Raw genomic sequence first — 19,863 nt, 5'->3', positions numbered from 1 at the left:
GTATAACACACAAACGCTGGAGAGGGTCTGAGATCATACCGCCTACTTTCTTCACCTAGTGTCACCCCACGTCATCTAAGTGTCACCCCACGTCACCAACGTCAATACTTTCATGCTATTAGTTCATTATGCTGTAACAATACACCTTTCTATCAAAGCAAATTAGGCATTACGCTATCTTTGATATCCCAGAATTGCATACATTCATTGTTTGTTTTTCGTTCGTCTATGTGACATGGAAACCGATTCATTCACAGAGCGATCTCCTGAGTTCGATTCACGTTATCTGAAGCTGTAAGGTCCAATGTGATTTGATCACCAGTAGCCTGGAGTCTATGCATGCACTAAGCGCTGCTCTATGACTGTGCTAGGCTACAAGAACAATATGAGTCGGGAAGCTCATCAGATAGAGTTCCAACGAAAGTGGTAGTGAACAGCGTCAACTGTAGCTTGTTGGCCGCCGGAAAGGCAACGCTGTCTTCTGTGGATGTTGGCAAGCTAGTGCGCCTTGCCTTTGGATCAACTGTAGAGAGGAAAAGCGCCAGAGTTCACGGCTGCCGCTCATACGTTTACTGCGGTATCCGGAGAAAGAGTGATCATGGGGAAAGTCCAGCCAAACGTTCTTGCATACAAGAGTCATCAAAGGATATTACATCACCGACATCTGACCATCTACTACGAATTACACAATTAGAAGCTGAGCTCAAACGTGAAAAGAAGCGCGTACAAGACTTGGAGGCTGAACTGCAACAATCAATTATTCAGAGTCAATCTATCCAGTGGCATCAAGTAGGTACAGATATTAATGCAGAGCTGAATGCGCTACAGAGAGCTGGAGGAATCATGTCAACAGGTCCAGTTGATGCAGCAGATGCATCTTCACTGACTGCAGACTTTAGTTTACATAATCTACACAGCCAATTACTTACACACACTCCCAAAATTATATCACTGCTTTCCTCGATAGGCCAAACTGACACCACTACAGGACCAAAAGATATCTACAGCTTGGCAGCAGTCTGCTTACTAGCGAAGAAGGCAAGTGACAAGGTCAAAGGTTTTCAGCTTCTAGTTAGTTTGATGTTGGTTGCCAGGGCAACTAGTAAACAAGTCATTACTACTCTTAACCATATGGGTGTCTGCTTGTCATATAGTCAAACTTTTAGGTATGTGGAAAACGCTGCAAAGGCAATAGAGCAGAACAGAGAGCTTCAACATGGAGACTGGATCGTTGCCTATGACAACATAAATATTGAGAAACGTGTCACCCATGAGAGACATGCCAGACATACAGAGGCATGGAACTTCACGAGCCGTTTGGCTGTCAAAGTAGCCAGACTTCCCCCACCTGATTACAACACAACAGAATTACCACAATGCACTCGAGGAGATTTAGCTGTGGAAGACATTCTACCGAATGATGATGACGACAAAACATTTCACGAATCTGCTCAGACAAGAGTTCAGAAGGTACTCGTACACAGGTTCAAATGCTGCAATCACCTTAAAGCAAGACATCAATATGACAACCATGACCACTCGACAACAAAATCTATTATCCACCCTATTGCAGTGATAGACATAGATGAAAGTTACACTGACAATAATGTTACTATTCTTGAAGAATTTCAAAAAATGCTGGCGATAGATGACACTGTTCAACAATGTGTTGTCGGTGACCAAGCGACTTGCACGGCAATTCGTGCAGCTCGGCGTAGAAGGGTAGCAGATATTCCTTCAGCACGCCTCCTATGGGCGAAAGAGAATCCTGGTGATTTCCACTTGGCATGGAAGTGCCTAAAAGTCATCTTCCTCATATTTTGGGAGTCACATGATTTTCCTGGCTCATTGGCTCATCTCAGCAAACTGATCAACCGAAGTGGAGTCACCGCTGCTGCAAAAAAAAATTTCAACAATCCGATGAGTTTCTCAAACATGCATTAGAAGCACATCTGACTGCATCCCTCATCACCTTTCTCAACATATCTGCTACCTCAGATTTGATTGTACAAGATGCAACCATTATAAAGAACTCATGGCTAAACGAACTCATGGCTAAACGAAACAGCAGAGAGATTCGCCAATGACGTGCTAGTTATAGGAACAGATGAAGATGATCATGATGCAGACAACCTGTATAATTTCCATCGTTCTTTTCTGCGCATGGCCCTCCTTTATGAAGATTTGAGGGAAGCCATCAAGTACGAAGATGGCCCAAGAGTTATCCAACATTGGCGAATGTGGTTACTGTACTTTCTCGCAACAAAGAGAAGCAACTACAGCAATGAAGCAGCAAATCTCTTAGGCAATCTGAAGGCTAACTTTTCCAAGAGGCTTGCTTCCATAGTAAGTCACAACAGAGCTGTTAATTCTCTGGGCATACCTGGTCATGAGAAAGCAATAGACATGGCAGTAGACCACCACAATCTTGTCATCAAAACAGCTTTACGATCTTCTGGTGGCAGTATCACCCTCCATCATTTAAGAGTAATAAGCTTAGCATCTCAGCTATTACATGATGCAGCACTGTTATGCGATCAGGAAGTTCATGCTCCTCATGTAGGTACAAGGCATACAAGTACAAGTGCTGAAAAAAACATCCAAATGATGACATCCAATCTATTGGCCAGTCAAGTCACTTGTCGGATTCCCAAAAGAAAGTTGCCATCTAACAGACATTTCACAACACCAGAGAAAAAAGGATATGAAGTTGCCTTATCCAAGCAATGGATTGCACAGTTCCTAAGTAAGACAGACCTGAGAATTGAGGACAATCAGTTCACTGAAGACCATGAAGAAATTGATTTTCTTGATGACATACAGCTATGACAGAAATAGACACATGTACATAATATCGTAACTACTTGTATTGAGAAACATAGCCTAAAGTGAGTTACTAGTGATTTGTAATCTCTCCTAAAACATGTCTACAAGCTGAAGTGCTCCTTGTACCATCACTACTAATATTGGCTATAGTGCAAGGAATGTGAAACTCAATTAACTTAAAAACTGCTAAACTGAAGTCCCTTACAACTCCTAGTGACCTAACATCATTTTCTGATCGAATCTTATTACATTTTTTACTAGTTTATCAATCACTAACATGGATAAGACCCCATCTAATCCTCTCATTCTGTATCTTGTGCCACCTGCCGTCCTTCTAAGTTCAAGTAGTGCTTTCCTCAAAGCAGCTCTCTGACCAGCAACAACACGAAGTGATCTCAACGGTGCAGATCCGCATGGAATAGGAGGAAGTGGTAAGGTGCAATCCACCTCTGGCTGAAAAATATGAGGTCGCTCATCAGATGCATTGCAGAACGAACAGTACAAATCACTATCAGGTAATGGCTCATCTGACTGCAAAATCTTGTAAACAAGAACTCTTCTCAAACAGACCTTAGTTGAGGCAAAAGTCACAATTTCGTTGTTGCACGCTGACAGCCTACGGTCCTGAGAGTGTGCCACAAACCGAACAAGGCACAACCTTCGTGGATCTCTCCCTCCACGTCCAGCAAGTTGCACAAGCTCAGATCCACTGTCTGGCAAGCCGAATAGAATAACTTCACTGATGTCATCTATGTCCACACCAAGGCCAAACGCACTAGTAGCTACCATGACTCGCTGCTTGCCACACTTGAATTCTCCATAGTGTTGAGATCGCCCCTCAAGTGTCATTGTGGCATGGTATCGTCCTACTGTACCCTTGGTTACACTACTGCAGCTGTACACAAGATGAATATACATTTTATACAAAACATCCTTTGATCTGCAAAATATAAGAGTTTTTGGAATATCTTTAGGATACTTTACAGAGGACAACATAGAAGCTAACAAGTGGAAGACTGACGAAATAGAGATGAATGAATCCAAAGGAAAATATAAGTTTGGACGATTTAGAGATCCAGATACCAGAACATAGTCAGGCATATTCAGATGTTGGGTTACAGAAGTAATAAGGAAAAGTGGAGCTGTTGCTGAGAGAGCCATAATTGGGACAGTAGGCAGGCAAGAACGAATAAAACTGAGTTCCTGGTAAGATGGTCTAAATGTAGACCCCCACTCTTCGATCAGATGTACTTCATCAATAGCAATGAAGGAGATTGCTGTCTTCAATTGCCTAGACAATGCGTTTCGCCAAAAACTTGATGTGATCGCTTCTGGAGACGTATAAACTAGGCAAACCACTGTTACCCACCATTGCCTGACCAAAAGATTGTCCAATACTACTCACTTAGTTTGTAGTTGTTGGTAGAAATGTCTTTCAACAGTTTCTCGTCTGACAAGGACTCAATTCGTGTGACAAACACTCCCTTTTTTACCAGTTTGGCTACCTTGAATCATCAGGAGGCTAATAACTAAAGCAAACTGGCTGCTTCAAGCAACTACACCTACCTGATCATGCATCAATGATATCAGCGGGCTAATGATCACACACACTCTGTTCAAGAGAAGGGCAGGCAGTAGGTAGCACAAAGATTTGCCGCCCAAAGTCTTCAGTCGAACAAACACATCCTTGTTCGAAAGAATAGCCTTGGAGGCCTCAAGCTGACCTTCACGAAAACTATGGTGTCCAAATACGTCGGAAAGAACAGATTTCAGACCGAGTTCAAAATTCGCGCTTTCAGAAGCCATTCCGCGCTTTGTGAAGAGTCTGCGCACAGCTGTGCGGATCAAGTACCCTATGCTATGTCTGAGATCTACCACTCTGGTACTAATAAAAAGATTCTATCATTCCGTAACGGTCTACCCAAAGGGTTCCCACCTCCCGGCTTACCGTGTCTTCTACGCCTTCTGAAAACATCCTGCAGGTTGTTCAACGTAAGAGATATATTGGCGATCGCAGGAGAAACGCGTCCACGTCCAAGAGACTTTCTGTGTGACACATGAGAATAGCACTTACACTAATCGTGTTAGTAGCCCGAGGCTTTGTGACATACGAGCTAAGATGATCATCTAATAGCATAAACGGTAGGCGGTATGATCCCAGACTCTCTCTGGCGTTTTCGTGTTATACGGGAACCGGGCACGACGGCGCGAGAGGGTCTGGTACGAGGCTACTCCGTAGCTGCTGATTTCTTTCCCCTAACTAAGGACCCTTACATCTCCTAGGGCAATCCTATCCCGACAAAATAATCAATATCATCAAAACAGCGTTTTCAGAAGCCATCTAAACATACATACATACATACATACATACATACATACATACATACATACATACATACATACATACACATACATGCATGCATGCATATGTATCTGTATATTTGTATATATATTTTAATAGTATGTATGTTATATAATATACTGTATAATATACTGCATAACATACTGCATAATATGCTGTATATATATACTGTATAATATACTGTATAATATACTGTATAATATGCTGTGTAATATACTGTATAATATACTGTATATATGCTGTATAATATACAGTATAATATACTGCATAAAATACTGTATAATATACTGTGTGTGTATGTATATATATATATATATATATATATATATATATATATATATATATAATGATTATATTTATTATGAATGACATTACCTGCCGTCCAATTTACTTGAATTCGATCTGTAGAGAAAGCAGCTGTAGTTAGACGACGTTCAAAACTGTGAGCCCTCTTGAAAAACTTTCAATTCGCTACACCGTAGTGTTGATAATGTCTGTGGTCGTCACTAATCTTTGTCGAGGCTCATTTTAGTAAATTTACAGCGATCACCGTCGTGTGGTCCCGATATGGGATCCCGTCTCAATGCAGCCATCACTCGGTGCCGAATTGTGTGTGTATCTGTAAGAAACTGTTGTAACTGTAAGCGATGCTTTCTAAACGTCGTCTTGGTGGGTTTAGTTGTCGCGCGAAACGCCTACCTGCCCACACCCACGCTCACCCTAACTCAGCCCAAAAACATCGCCTGGAGCGCGTCTTACGCCTATGCAGTTTGAGAGTTTGCCACATCAAAGTGTTGTACACACGTCGCACAACTGGCTAATGGTTGATGCAGAATGTAATTTGCGTTGTGTGGCACCAGTCGGTTTGATTGGAGTTGAGGCGCCAGATTCGGCTTGGTTTGACTGCTAGCACGAGTATATCTCGTTTTGTAGGTTAAGCTTGCACTAAATAAAGGCTACAATTGGCGCTGCGAACATGAGTTTGAAACCGTGATTAGAATTTAATATTAGAGACTCTATTAAAGACTGTTGAAGTCAATGGCGTTTTAAATAATTAGAAAGTCAAGATTCTCTATAGTATCGACGTTTTAATAGTTGGCTAGTAAATTACTTCGAGCTCTTTCGGAGTTCGCTACAGAAAACTACGCCATTAGCAAAGGAGCAGACAGGAGCTTGTTTGTCCAGAGTCTGGATGAAGTAATACGCATGCGCTTAGAAAATCTGGTTCTTCCTTAAAACGTCGAAGACTTGTCAGTTAATTTAAACAGGTGGTTGGAAACATTCAAAGTTTTTTGCGGAAGCACAATGCAATGCTAGAACATCCAAATACTCAAGAAAGATTTTAGTGCTGCACTGCATGGACCTTGTCGGCAAAAGAAGACTAGGAAACGCTAAACGCCTCTGCCTGTTCTCGCAGAGTATGATATGGTTTGTCGATCATGCGATGCTAGTGAAGGAGTCTGTTTGTTTTAAATGACTGTGAACAAGGAAAACAATATCCGATTGCTTAGGCTTCTATCAGAACGAAATTTCGCCTCAGGTCGAACGCGAAGCGTTAGAGCAATTGTTTCAACGGGGTAAGCGAGGGGGCTGGGGGGCTAAAGTCCCCTCGTGCAGTGTAGGAATTGTGCCAGTGAATTTTGCACATCTGTTTACGGTCTGGCAAGCGAGGTAGTTTTTACTTACTCATGATGACATCCACAGTACATCCCCGCTCGTGAACAACTTCCTACGCCACTGTGTTTCCGAGACACAAAAATTTCGATATCATCTGTTGGGTAGAAATTTGTTCTAGGAACTGATCATCGTGCACTAGCTAATTACCATCTTTGATTTTACTAAAATAGGAATTCCCACATGGACAGTGGCTCGTTGGGGTACTTCAACTATCACAATTTGATTATAACATTCAGTATAGAAGCAGTATTTTTCCTACAATTTACGCGTTCCTAATCTGATCGCAAGTCAGGAGTTTTGGTAGCTAGTAGAATACGGAAGTGACTTTATTCAGACCTTTTAATTACTATAGACAGTTTAAATGCGTTTATTACGGCGAGACAGAGACTATGTTGTTCTAGAGATGAGACTGTTAGCTCTACTTTGATTTGAATGGGACTGCCATTTCCAGTTGACTAGGGGTGGCCAACTCGCGCTATGGTGCCATATGTGGCACCAGAGGCTGGTCTTAGGCACCGACAAAGCAAAGATTTGGCACCAAGGCTTGAAGTTAAACAAGCAGATGCTAACGTTCTAACATTCTGAACCCAAATTTATAGTCACTAGACTGCATCAAATACTCCCATTTTAACAAAACTACTCTCTCAAAAAGCTTAGAGACAACCGATGCAACAGTGATATCTCGGTAATTATCCGGATCAGCAATGTTTTTGTTCTTCTCTTTGATAATAGGAGCCACAATGAACTCACTGTCAATAAATGTCAATTTAGTCGTTATCGTCCTGAAACGTAGGTAATTTAGGGAACTTGCCTATACGCTTTCCGCTTCCGGGCTCCGGCTCAACCGCTCGTGCGACGGCGACATCTCTATCCTTTTTATCTCTAAAACTCATGCTTGTGTCTCGCTTCTTCGTTTTCTAACTGTAACATTCTCAATTCTGTCTTTATGTCTCTCTCCTCGTTCAATCGACTACTGCTCAACGACGAATGACTTTAGCTTCTTAGCGCTGCAGCCTCATTTTCTCACCGAGTTCCACCAATCGCTCCATCTTCTATACCTTTCTATTACGTCTCCTCTTCCACTGGTTCTTGGATATTCCTAAGCTTCCTTTCCTTTCCTTTCCCGTCTGAGCCCCCAATGTCACGGGTCGTTTAGAGACGATGAGTATCTAGGTGTACGTGCACAATTTGTAAGAAACGAAATGTAGAAGAAGAAACAGCGGATGACTCGCACAACCATACTTTAATAAGTTATTATAACGCAACTAACTGTAATGTACGTATATTCGATTATCTAAGGCGCGTTCGTTTATTCTATTCCTACCATTACAAGGGAATAATCGTTCGAAAACTATTCCAGAACGGCCGGTTGACTATTCCAATAAAACCACTCCGTCACTCGGTTTAGTTTGCGGTTTGGTTTAGTAGCTACAGGTGTGAGAATGAAGGAATACCTTGTTTGTTTTGACCAAACCGTACATGCGCAATACTATACACTGTCAAATATCGCGACTCTTTTAATGGCGAGACAGTCGGCCTAACTTGTATTCTACGACTGATTATCCACCTGGCTATTATTTCGACCTCCTAACTCAATTCATGAAGAAAGTTGACTTAATTAATGTCTATTGTTTCGTTCCCGCTGCTTCTTTCACTACTTTCGCTGTCACTTCATGCCTCTAGCAAGTTTAGAATCACAGCAACGACGGTAACAGTACCAGAGGAAGAAATAGTTCGCTCAGCGTCCATCTTGCACAAATACACCGTAATCTAGCATGCTCCGGGAGATAACTCGCCACAATCCAAAAAGGATGAATACTTTGTTGTGTTCGAGTTAGAATGGGTTGGAATGACTTCAACTACGTATTCCGGAATAGTGGGACTAGAATAAATAAACGCACCATAGGGGCGCGACCATTAGGGCTTAAACATGTTTAACCTGTTTAAGTCTGAACATGCTAAGAATAATCGCGTCTCCACTTTTCGCGTTAAACCTGTTTAACTGTAAACCTAAACAGCATTTGCTAAACATGTTTCAGAGGTAGTTTAAAACGAAAGTGGTTTAGGTTTATCGGTCACGTGATAGTAATGTGCGTTCCACGACGATGGATGTTAAGCCTGGTTCACAATATGACGCCGACGCTGAGTTGAGCGTCAAACTTCAAAGAAACCGCCTCGACGTCGGCGACATCCCTTGATGTTGACGCCGACGTCGACGCTGAAATAGGATTCATTTCTATTGTCGACGTCGACGTCGACGTCGGCGTCAATATTGTGAACCAGGCTTTAGTTAGTTCTTTCGCGCTGTTCTTTCTCTTTCTTTGGAGACCATTGGAAGAAGACAGAAGTAGGCAATGTCAAAGACGGTGCAGAGTGTTCGGAGAGAGTGATTTCGGGAAAGACAGAGACTTGTGTCTCTGATTGTTCTCGAGACGACCAGAAGACGATCTCCGACTGTCTGGTGCACAAGAAACGAATTCGCGTGGTACAAAAAAGGTCCCGAATAGACATTATAATAGCTCTCATAAATGGCTAGTGGAGACGCTGTCTAGCTAAACATGTTTAGAGTTTAATTAAACATGTTTAAAGAGCAGCAAAGTGGACCCCTTAGTTCCTGGTAACCAGCATGCCGTCATTTCACTTGAGTCATTGTTCGGTCCTCCCATTTCTACAAATAAGGCAAAATATTAATAATCCAAACTACATTGCTTGATGTCGTGAAAATAGATAACAGTACACTATGAGCACTGTCGTCTACCAAATGGTATCAGTTTGAAGTGATAAAACTTACAGTATATTTATCCAACTAAGGTATTGCCTACAATGTTCCCAGTCTATACCACTAAGTATGTGGTGCAATAATTAATTAATACTAACAGCAGTCACCACACCCACCTTTAGTGCCAGCCTCAGTGCACAAGCACACACACACACACACACACACACAAACACACACACGCGCACACAAACTTAGTTACTACCAGAACCTCTCTGTGCATGCAAATGTTAAGGCTTAACTACACCTAACAAAACATTCTCACTTAAAGTTTGCTTTATCTACATGGGACTGACATCACATTGACCGACAGCGTGTGTACATCAGCAGGCTGCTGAATTATGGATTCTATATGTCTATACAAACACTATGATGTAATAAAACTAACTGATCCAGATGTAAAAACACACTCTGTGACTATCCATTGCTGTTGTTGATTAATTAAGATGTGGAGCCAGAAAATGTAGGCTCTCTTCACCACAGAAGTAGAATGTTTCCAGTTCCTCATCTAGAAGAGAAGGAGAGTGAGAAGGGAAACAGAGATTTGAATCAGCTTCTTTCAAGTTTGGACAGTTTGTGCACTGATTCCGATGTAAAGTAGAGCTCCACTTCGAACAGGAACTACTAAACTATCAGGACGAAAGCCATCTAGTCCAACCTCAAATGTGAAGCAGCGATCGTAATCAAATGGTTGATCCACAAATATTTGGATGGATATTGGAATATATGAATATGAAGGCAAAAGAAATGGGCGACGATGACGTTTACTAACACAACGTTAAACCACGGATACCAAAGAAGCTAAGTGTACCGGTAAATCAACCTCTAGAAAAACTCACTATATACGCATGCTCACCATCTGTTAGTATATCCATGTAACATCGTAACTGTCAATAATAGTACATGTCAATCAGTCCGCACTACATCTCTGGAAGCTGTTCAGTATGTCTCAGAAGCGCAGATGTGGAAGACGGTGTTGAGGTAGACCTCGATGATGGTGATCTGTCATCTTCATCAATTTTATGATTATCTGTCTGAGAGAGAGGCTGCTGTCTAGCTACGCCGACTTAGGGACTTTGCACAAGTCACGTGAGTAGTCTGTCACACGTACACCTCTACTAGGACCACGTTTAGTGGGCTTTTGGGGTAGTCGCAAATGGGAGGGACCACTGTAGCGGCTATGTCTTGCAGATGGCATGTGTCACTAAACGAGCTAGCGTAGCTCTTTAGTTTAAGTGCCATATGGTCAAACATCTGTTAGTATCTGCAAGGAATCATTTGTTGACAGAGTAACAAACTCATCGAGTCTACTATGACATAGGTATCTCACTCGCTTCCAAATACTAACCAGGTGTCTGACCGGGCACCACCTCAAACTATTAAATGCTCGTCTAATGACACAAATGGCGTTTGCAAGACGTATAAAGCTGCTAATTAGTGTACAGACCGCCAACTCAAAACGTGTCCACATATATCTGTAACATGTATCTTCAATGCTCGCAAAGAGTTACTGTCTAGCGTCTAGGTAGAGTAAATTAATTAATTGTCTATCCTGACCTTAAACGAGTGATCGCGACCTTAAACGAGTAATCTGATATGGAGAAGAATGCTAGGAAGAAGATTTCTAGGAAGAAAAATGCTGGCCCTAGGATAGACAATTAGTAGTAGGAACTGTGAACATCAACTGCAGTGCAGTCTACGTGTACGGTATGTCAACCAACTGAATGCAATAAAATGGCGAGCTTCCGGTTTTGATCCTCAGAAGGAATGCCGTTGTGAAAAATTGCTCTAACCTTTCTTGATCGTCCCCTCCCCATTCTTCTGTGGCGCTTCAAACTTGCTGATTGGAAACTGGACGCCCGGCAACGTCTACGCCAGAAGACTTGCTTAAGACGCTGTCGGATCATGTTGTTGCCCCGAAGCTGTCGTCAATGTGATTTAGTTAGTCTTCTTTACTGTGTTACACGCCAAGTTGGTACTGTACTGTACTCCAGTACACGTGTTCTTAGCTACGAACAACGCTACCCGGTAAAACTATCCCCCCGGACATATCATCCCCAGGATAGTATAGACCATCCCCCGGATACTATAGACTATCCCCCGGATAGTATAGACTATCTCCCAGATAGTTTGTACTAATCATGTCACAGTGCAGATTATCCTCCTGAACAGAGCATCCTCCGGATAGTATATACTATCCCAGATAGTTTAGACTATCCCCCAATTGTCTAAACCTTACTAGAGTGTCCCAAAAATTCGGCTCGGAATAGCTATGTAGACTATCCGTGACAAATCTGGGGTTTAGAATTGTGGTAGCGGTTTTTGAATTTCGCGCCGTTTCAAGGGTGTTCGACAGCAAGCTATCATCATGAGCAAGGCTACTGACCTTTCAGAGGCTCGTTGCCAGACTTTACTGAATTACTTGCAAGGTTGTAAACGCGGACAACCCAAATATCCACAAGGCTTCAGCATCAACGACAGAAGAGGGCTTCGTCAGCAGACAACAGCAGGCAACGTCTTTCCAAAATGAGGAGGGTGTACTCTACCACAAGAAGGATGATGTCAAGGCAGGTGTGTTGAACCTCCAGAGAGTAGTCGTGTCCAGAGAAGAGCAAGTGAGAATTATGCGAGGCGGTCATGATGGTGTGGACGGATGTCACTTTGGTTGTGACAAGACATTCAGCAAGGTGAAATACTTAACTTTTTGACACTTATATCTAGGTCACTGTCTGTCCATTGCATATACAGTACACGTACATCTAGAGAACCAGCCATATCCTGCACTTTGATAGCAAAAGTATGTTGCAGTACACTCTATCTTCACAAATGAAAACAGGTACACAGCTCTAGTCCATAGTATACAAGTTGTCAGTAAACAAATATAGCTCAGACGTCAGCATTCATGCATATTTCCTCTGAAAGACCTACAACACTTTCTTCAGAACAGTAACATTGTACTGGAATTCGAGTCACTCCTATTGACTAAAGCTTTATGTTGTAGCTCGCACCAGTTGCATCTACCAGAGAGTGCTTTGTTCCCTTGGCATCTGATAGATACACACGACTTTGACCTTAAATAGAAACACTTATCTATTTTCAAGACAATACAGATATTCAAACGGTAGGTAGCGAACACAACAGTAACTTTTGAATAGAACTACAACATGTGACAAATGACAAGCAACTTTTCAGCTGTGGATTACGTCAGAAAAACTATTCTTGCACAACTGTCAACAATAGTACACCACATATGTTGCCCACACACTTTACTCTGAATACTGAAGGCTATATCAAATGAACAAGTCATAGAGCAAACAGCAATACCATACCTAGCTCATTTCAGCAATTACAACTTGAGACGTCTCAACCACCATAGTTCAAACAGGCTATCTGCTCGATGTCAACAAAACTATGAAATTCATCCAACCCTGGAAGATCAAACCAAAGTAATGAGTAATGTCAAAAATTGTGTAATTATTGCCTGAGATCAACCAAAGCAATCTTACACATCTACAACCATTTTAGAGGAACATCACCAGGCGTCCTTAATGAATTAATATCACTACGCTGTCACATGTACTGGAATGATAACATCGCTCTATTCCATACAAGGCTGGATGCCATGCAATGCACTGTAACTGTCCTTGTAAAACAGCACTCCACTAGGACAGGTTACATGAATTAAACTTTTTGTTCATTGTTCACGTAGATAACTCAGGATTACTATTGGAAAGGCATGGCAAATGATGTCCAAGTCTACTGTAACTCGTGTGACACTTGCCAGCGTGTGAATCCTAGATTGCCCAAGCAAAGACAAGAATTACACCCCATTCCAGTTACTGATGTCTGGAACCAGATTGGCATAGACATTGTTGGGCCACTTCCAGAAACTGTTCGTGGCAACAAATACATCATAACAGTCACTGACTATTTCTCTACGTGGCCAGAAGCTGGTCCACTACTAGACAAAGTGCAGTTGGAGTGGCTAACTTTATGTTTTCCCTGTTTTGTCGTCCTGGCTGTCTGAGCAGAGTAGAGAGTTTGTGAACGCAGTCTCTCGCTATCTTTTTGAAAAGACAGGAGTGGATCATCGAATCAGTAGTGCATACCATCCTCAGACAAATGGGCTAGATGAACGAACAAATCAGACATTAGTCGAGTCCCTCATCAAACTCAGCTCCTCCACTACAGACTGGGACCTCAACATTGAGGTGGCACTTTATGCTTACAGAATATCTAAGCAAGATTCCTCTGGCTACAGTCCATTCTTCCTCCTCTACAATCGCCATCCTACGAAGTCAATTGACCATGAGCTAAGCAGCAGAGCACCTGAGAATGAGTCTGAAATTGATACCATGCCATCACCACAAGACCAAGAGGACATCATCAACACAATCTCCGATCTGCGGCAACACTACCAAGACAGGGCTAGAACAAACATTTAAAAAGCACAAGAGAGACAGAAGAAGTACTATGATGCCAAGTATAACAGCCATCATGTAAGTTGCAACATTAACAGTGCATCAGTAAATAAGCATTATGACAACAACACACACTGGCTCATAGTACCAATATGTTAGGAGTATGCTTGTTGCGTGTGCATGAGCAAGGAAGCATGTTATCACACAGAACACCTTGTTGGCCAAGTAGTTGGTACTTATATACATACATACATACATACATACATAAATACATACATATATACATACATTTTTTGTCACAAGAGCCGCTAAGGCCCAGGTTACTGCAGTCACTAAGCACTTGCTACGATACTTTACAATCTCAGTCACTATATGTCACTATGTACTTCAACTTGCTGCTTGGACAGAAACTAACACTCCGGAGAGAGAGACAATGGCATGTTAGTTCCTTGCCCAAGGGAACTTATGTATGTGGCCCTCCTCACTTGAACTCTGACCCAAAGGTCCCGGATGTTGCCAATCTCCAACTGCACACTCTAACCAATTGAGATACATACATACATATACACACACATACATACACATACATCTCGAAAGACATCAACAGGTTGTTCTTATGCATGCATGTACGTATGTGTATCTCTGCTCTTAACTCTACTTCCATAACCATGCTCCTATCACAGTCACATTACATGTGATGATATTTGGCTTCTTGTTGAAGGAACTCAAAGTAGGATCTCTTGTCCTCAATAAAGTTATGAAACACTATCATCGCATGGGGGCAAACTAGAAGAGCGGTGGAAAGGGCCCTTTGAGGTAGTGAAGATCATGCCGAAGGGAAGATATCAATTGAAATCCCAGTCTGGAACAGTACCAGTGCTCAAAATTAGTTTTCAAAGTTAGTGGCCGTATGGCCGGTAATGCCAGAAGTTAGCCGGTGATTCAAATTTTTTACCAGTCGTCTAATTTAATTAGTAATCAAAAGCAGTTAGTAATCAAAAATTAGTAATCTCTAATTTAATTAGCAATCAAAAACCAAGAAATAAGAGTCGGTTGAATACATATATTACTAAGGAAGAAGGCATTAGTTTACAACATGAAAGCACCTAAAATTGCAGTAACTAACAAAACATAGCAAACCGTGAACTGCTTTCCTTTATAATGTCACAGTTTTACATCAAATTAAGCAATTTACTCTAACACCACACTATAAGCATATTTGTTCGAACATAACTAGTTACTACAGATCTGAGATGCTATTCTGACATCATGCAAGTTGTGCTAGTGCATGTGACGATGCAAGTTGTGGTACTGTGACCATATTTCACTCATCATTCAAGAACCAAGAGTCCCAATCATCCAGAGATACCGACTGCTCTGCCTCACATATTGTTTCAGTTGCCTCATTGATCGCTGAAGTGTCTTGTTGTTGATGGATGGTCTCGCTGCTGCTGCTGCTGCAGCTGCATTCATTTTTTCTTTTGGGAGGATGACTTTCATGACGAGTTCTTGAACAGTCTGACCACCATAACTGTACAGCAGCGCTTGTAAATAAAATATATCTCGAGCTCAATTGACATGATAAGAGAGAGGCTCGCTTCGCTCGCCAATAAATATATAAATATATAAATAAAATATATCTCGAGCTCAATTGACATGACAAGAGAGAGGCTCGCTTCGCTCGCCAACAATCCCGGATATCCGAACACGTTCCAAAACACCTCCCCTCTCCTCCCCCTCTCCTTCCCTCTCTCCTCCCCTTCCTCCCCTTCCTCTTTATCTCTCTATCTGTCTACCTGTGTATAGCTTTTTCAGCTGAAGTAAGGGAACGACAAGCATAGGCTACTGCTCTTTCCGTGCCATCCAGTAAACAATGAGTTAAACTGCTCTTATACCATATGCAGAAGCGTCACAAGGTAGCTTAAGTGGAAGACTAGACTGGGGTCATAAGAACTTGAGCAGAAGATAACCGTTTCAAATGTGCAGATGCGGATTGCTACCTTCATCTTCTCAGCAACGAATTTAAAGGACTTGCCATTGATGCCAAATTCCGAATAAACTGTTTCCACAGTAATTTACCAAGCCGAGAAAGAATGAAATTCTCAAACATTGCTTCGTACCTGTGCTCTAGCTATGGTTTCCACATTTTCTCAATTGTGGTACTATGTGTACACTTTGAGTATTTACAACAGCCATGCTGAGTCAATCGAGTGAACACAGCTTCCATATTTTGACGGTGTTCTTCCTTACATTTGCCAGTTAACAAGACGTCGTCTAAATATATAACGATGCCTTGTAATCTCTGTAGGACCTTTTCCATTGTTTGTTGGAAATTGTTGGAGCACTTGATATACCGAACGGTAGTCGTTAGTATTGCTACAGTCGTCGGTGAGCGCTGACTGTTTAACTAGCAGATCTTCTGGCTTAGGGATATTGATCCGTCTTCAGAGCTGTGTTGACAGTGACTTTAGAGTCACCACCCAATCGTATGGATCAATCCTTTCCTCAGAATTGGAACTAATGGCGCTTTTTTGTTGCCCACTTGCTATGCCTTACTCTCTCCATTATATCTTGGGTTTCTAGGCGATCCAATTCTTGCTGTATTGACTCACGTATAGCATATGATACTGTCCTATCTCGAAAGAAACGTGGTTGTGCTTCCTCGGCCATTTCCAGTGTACCCTTTCAATGTACCCAGTTCTTGGTGTAAAAGTTTATGATATTTCATCAACATACTCTCCAGAGTATAAGGTCGGTTACCCATTTTACTTCTTGCAGTTTAACTGAACAGCCTCTAACCTGTCTCACCAAAGAGTGCTGGTCTAGACCCTTTCACAACTCTCGCAACTAACTGACAACTCTGTCCCTTGTTAAGCCACGAGCGTAAAAGAAGGACACCACAATAAGTGGTAGGCTGCTTCACGAGAAGCTCACTCTAAGCGGGCTGAATTGACTTCCGATCTGTCTGTCGGTATGTCGCTATGTTTGTACCTACCTATCTACCTATGTTTGTTTGTAAGCTTGTGTCACGCTCGGGGAGTTTGTCGAGCCAACCAGCAATCGTTTTGGGACGCGAAACGTAAGTGACATAACGTTAGCTTGTCAGCGTGAATCACTCTCGGGAATTTGTTGAGCCAATCAGCAGTCCTTTGGAAGACCATCAATGGGTGACGTAACAATCCCTCGCATTATGACAGAAAAGCCTAGATGTTGTAAACCTCCATTTTACGGACAAACTTTCGTCAAACCGAGAAGCGCAGAGTAAAGTTCAGGTAATAGTAGTTGTATGCGTTCGTTACTTTTTACGCAAAACAAACAAATTTATTGTTCTTCAAGAAGCCAAGTTAGAGTCCTATGGGGCCATGCATCTAGCTTAAAGCACCGTTGCATGCGCACCCCCCCCCCCCCTTCATCCACAGAGCAATATGTTGTAGTGATGATGAACGATCGCTGTCGTCTTGCAAGAAAGATTCGTAGAAAACGTTGACGCTGCTTTCTTCTGGATCCTGTCGCTAGATGTACATGACGTCGGTTCACAGTATTTTTCATGCCGCTACGAGACGTACACCGATCTCTAGCTACAACAAAATAGCGGAACGAAAGATGGCGACGATTCAATAAAAGTATGATAATGATGTCCATCTCAATAGTTAATTAATTTATTAACTTCAAGTGATGCAAGATCGCTATACATGCAGAATTGAGACATAACGTGGATAACACGCCCGCTTCGTGCAAGAGTTGCGTAGCTGTGTGAATTCGAAGTAGTGTGGGACATTGATGGTATTTAGCTAATTATCTTTAATCACATTGGTAAACCCATGTGTTTGCAAACAATTGCCGTTTTCATTCTAGCAACAATTAGGCTAATGATTAATTAACAATAATAACAATAAATAAACAAAATTTAAAAATATACATTGATATTTACAATAAATACATACTCACACGGACAGACAGACACACACAAACAAAACACACACGCGCGCGCGCGCACACACACACACACACACACACACCACACACACACACACACACACACACCACACACTAACCACACACACACACACACCACACACTAACCACACACACGTGCGCGCTCGTAGCTCTGAAGCGACGGTGTAAGCACAGATTCATTTACTAGTAATATAAAAGAATAAGATTTAGTGTTTAATTAAAATGAAAGCGTCTATCCTTGAATAAATCATATTCAGTATGCAGGCGCCTAAACTAAACTTTTGAAAAACAGGCTTAAAACTTTTGAGTAATCGCGAGCATTACTACTTTTAGAAAATTCGTTCCGGTTGCGACAAATGTGCTAGCAAAGTGGAACTTATTTCTTAGTACCGGTATGGTCAACTCGACAGTTTTCCAAATCTTTCATGACTTGAAGGTGTACAATATCGTGCCAATTTATCTCTGCATGTTTCTCGTTGTATAGTTGCTCATTGTGGAGTGCACGGAGTAGGGTAGGTGTACCTAATTGTGGACACTCCCCGGTAATTTGAGTTACAATTGCTGTTTTCTCTGGTAGCCTGCACGAAGAGACAGTGAAACATGTCCGATATACGCAGCGATGTCTAGGCTTCGTAACGGTACCTGTACGACTACAATCGCACAACGTCAGCTAGCGCACTAGCATAATGTACGGGATAACGTCTGTAAACAGCCTGGACGCGGGGTGTATCCTAATTGTGGACACTTTTTTCTCCGTTACAAAAAGCGACTGAGTCTGAGTAACAGCTGGACCAGATACCTGAATGGTTGCCTCACAAGCTGGTATTTTGGGTCGCAATCAAAACCATGTTCCGTGGTGTATCACCTCTGTGTAAAATGGCGTCGTGCCTTTCAAATTTTGCAGAAACTAAGTGTTCTGTCTACGATACAATGTAGGAGACAATCAATCATGTTTAGATGAACGTCTGAACTGTATACTGTGGTTTTAGCATCTTTTTGTGTTGCTGGTGGAGCTGATTATTGATATCAGACAAGGTAGTTTTGACCTTCCACCTATCCTAAGTGAGTTTGTAGGTTTTCAATTTGTATATTATTGTTGCCAGATCTAGTAGCAGTGAAGACAGTCTAATTGTGACTGGATTACGAATGTCGCTGATATTGACATTCCACCTACTTTGTTCGTTCTCATTTCATACCCTATTGTGGCCAGATGTAGTAGCAGTGAAAACAGGTACATTGTAAATAGATTAATGATGTCTAGATCTAGCATGAGTGAAGATATTAAGGTGTTTACTGGACTGGAATTACACGTTCTCTCCATGCACACAATGCACTTCTCTAGCACGTTACAAGTCAACGTAACTAGGCTCAAAACTTTACCAAGGTACTCGATAATTGGTTAACTAACATCAGGGCATTTTCATGATCCAACAAAAGATCAATTCGTGTACCTCGAATTTGTGGACGTGATGGGAGGAACCTTGTACGTGCTAACAGTTTCGTAGGTGAATCGCTGTGATACACCACAGACCATGGTTTTGATTGCGGCCCAAAATACCAGCTTGTGCGGCAACCATTCAGGTATCTATTCCAGCTGTTACTCAGACCCAGTCGCTTTCCGTGGCGGAGAAAAACATGTCCACAATTAGGATACACCCCCGTTGGGCTGTTCACAGACGTTATCCCGTATATTGTGCTAGTGCGCTGGCAGACGTTGTGCGATTCTAGTCGTACAGGTATTGTTCCAAAGCTTAGACATTGGTGCTTACATCGGACATGTTTCCCTCTCTCTCCGTTGCAGGTTACCAGAGAAAAAGCGTTCGTAACTCAAATTACCGGGGAGT

The 19,863-nt window shown here is 42.0% G+C and overlaps 1 protein-coding gene across 2 annotated transcripts; it reads right to left on the bottom strand.

Moving 5' to 3' along the window:
• Window positions 1-964: 964 nt before the first annotated feature.
• LOC134179073 (uncharacterized) lies at window positions 965-4,961 on the bottom strand. 2 transcript variants are annotated; one of them, XM_062645976.1, is made up of 5 exons: window positions 4,775-4,961; window positions 1,415-1,503; window positions 1,293-1,348; window positions 1,161-1,235; window positions 965-1,099 (listed from the first exon to the last, which is right to left on the bottom strand). In XM_062645976.1, the coding sequence occupies exons 1-5, from the start codon at window positions 4,799-4,801 to the stop codon at window positions 1,062-1,064; spliced, it is 285 nt and encodes a 94-aa protein (XP_062501960.1). In that variant the 5' UTR covers window positions 4,802-4,961; the 3' UTR covers window positions 965-1,061. The 2 variants fall into 2 exon arrangements, with proteins under 2 accessions (XP_062501960.1, XP_062501959.1); XM_062645975.1 differs by having other exon boundaries at window positions 1,161-1,348.
• Between the last annotated feature and the right edge of the window lie 14,902 nt (window positions 4,962-19,863).

This window comes from Corticium candelabrum, chromosome 4 (assembly GCF_963422355.1).
Source record: "Corticium candelabrum chromosome 4, ooCorCand1.1, whole genome shotgun sequence".
Lineage (NCBI taxonomy): Eukaryota > Metazoa > Porifera > Homoscleromorpha > Homosclerophorida > Plakinidae > Corticium > Corticium candelabrum.
The sequence above is the reverse complement of the archived record's forward strand: the minus strand, read 5'-3'. Positions and strand labels throughout refer to the sequence as shown.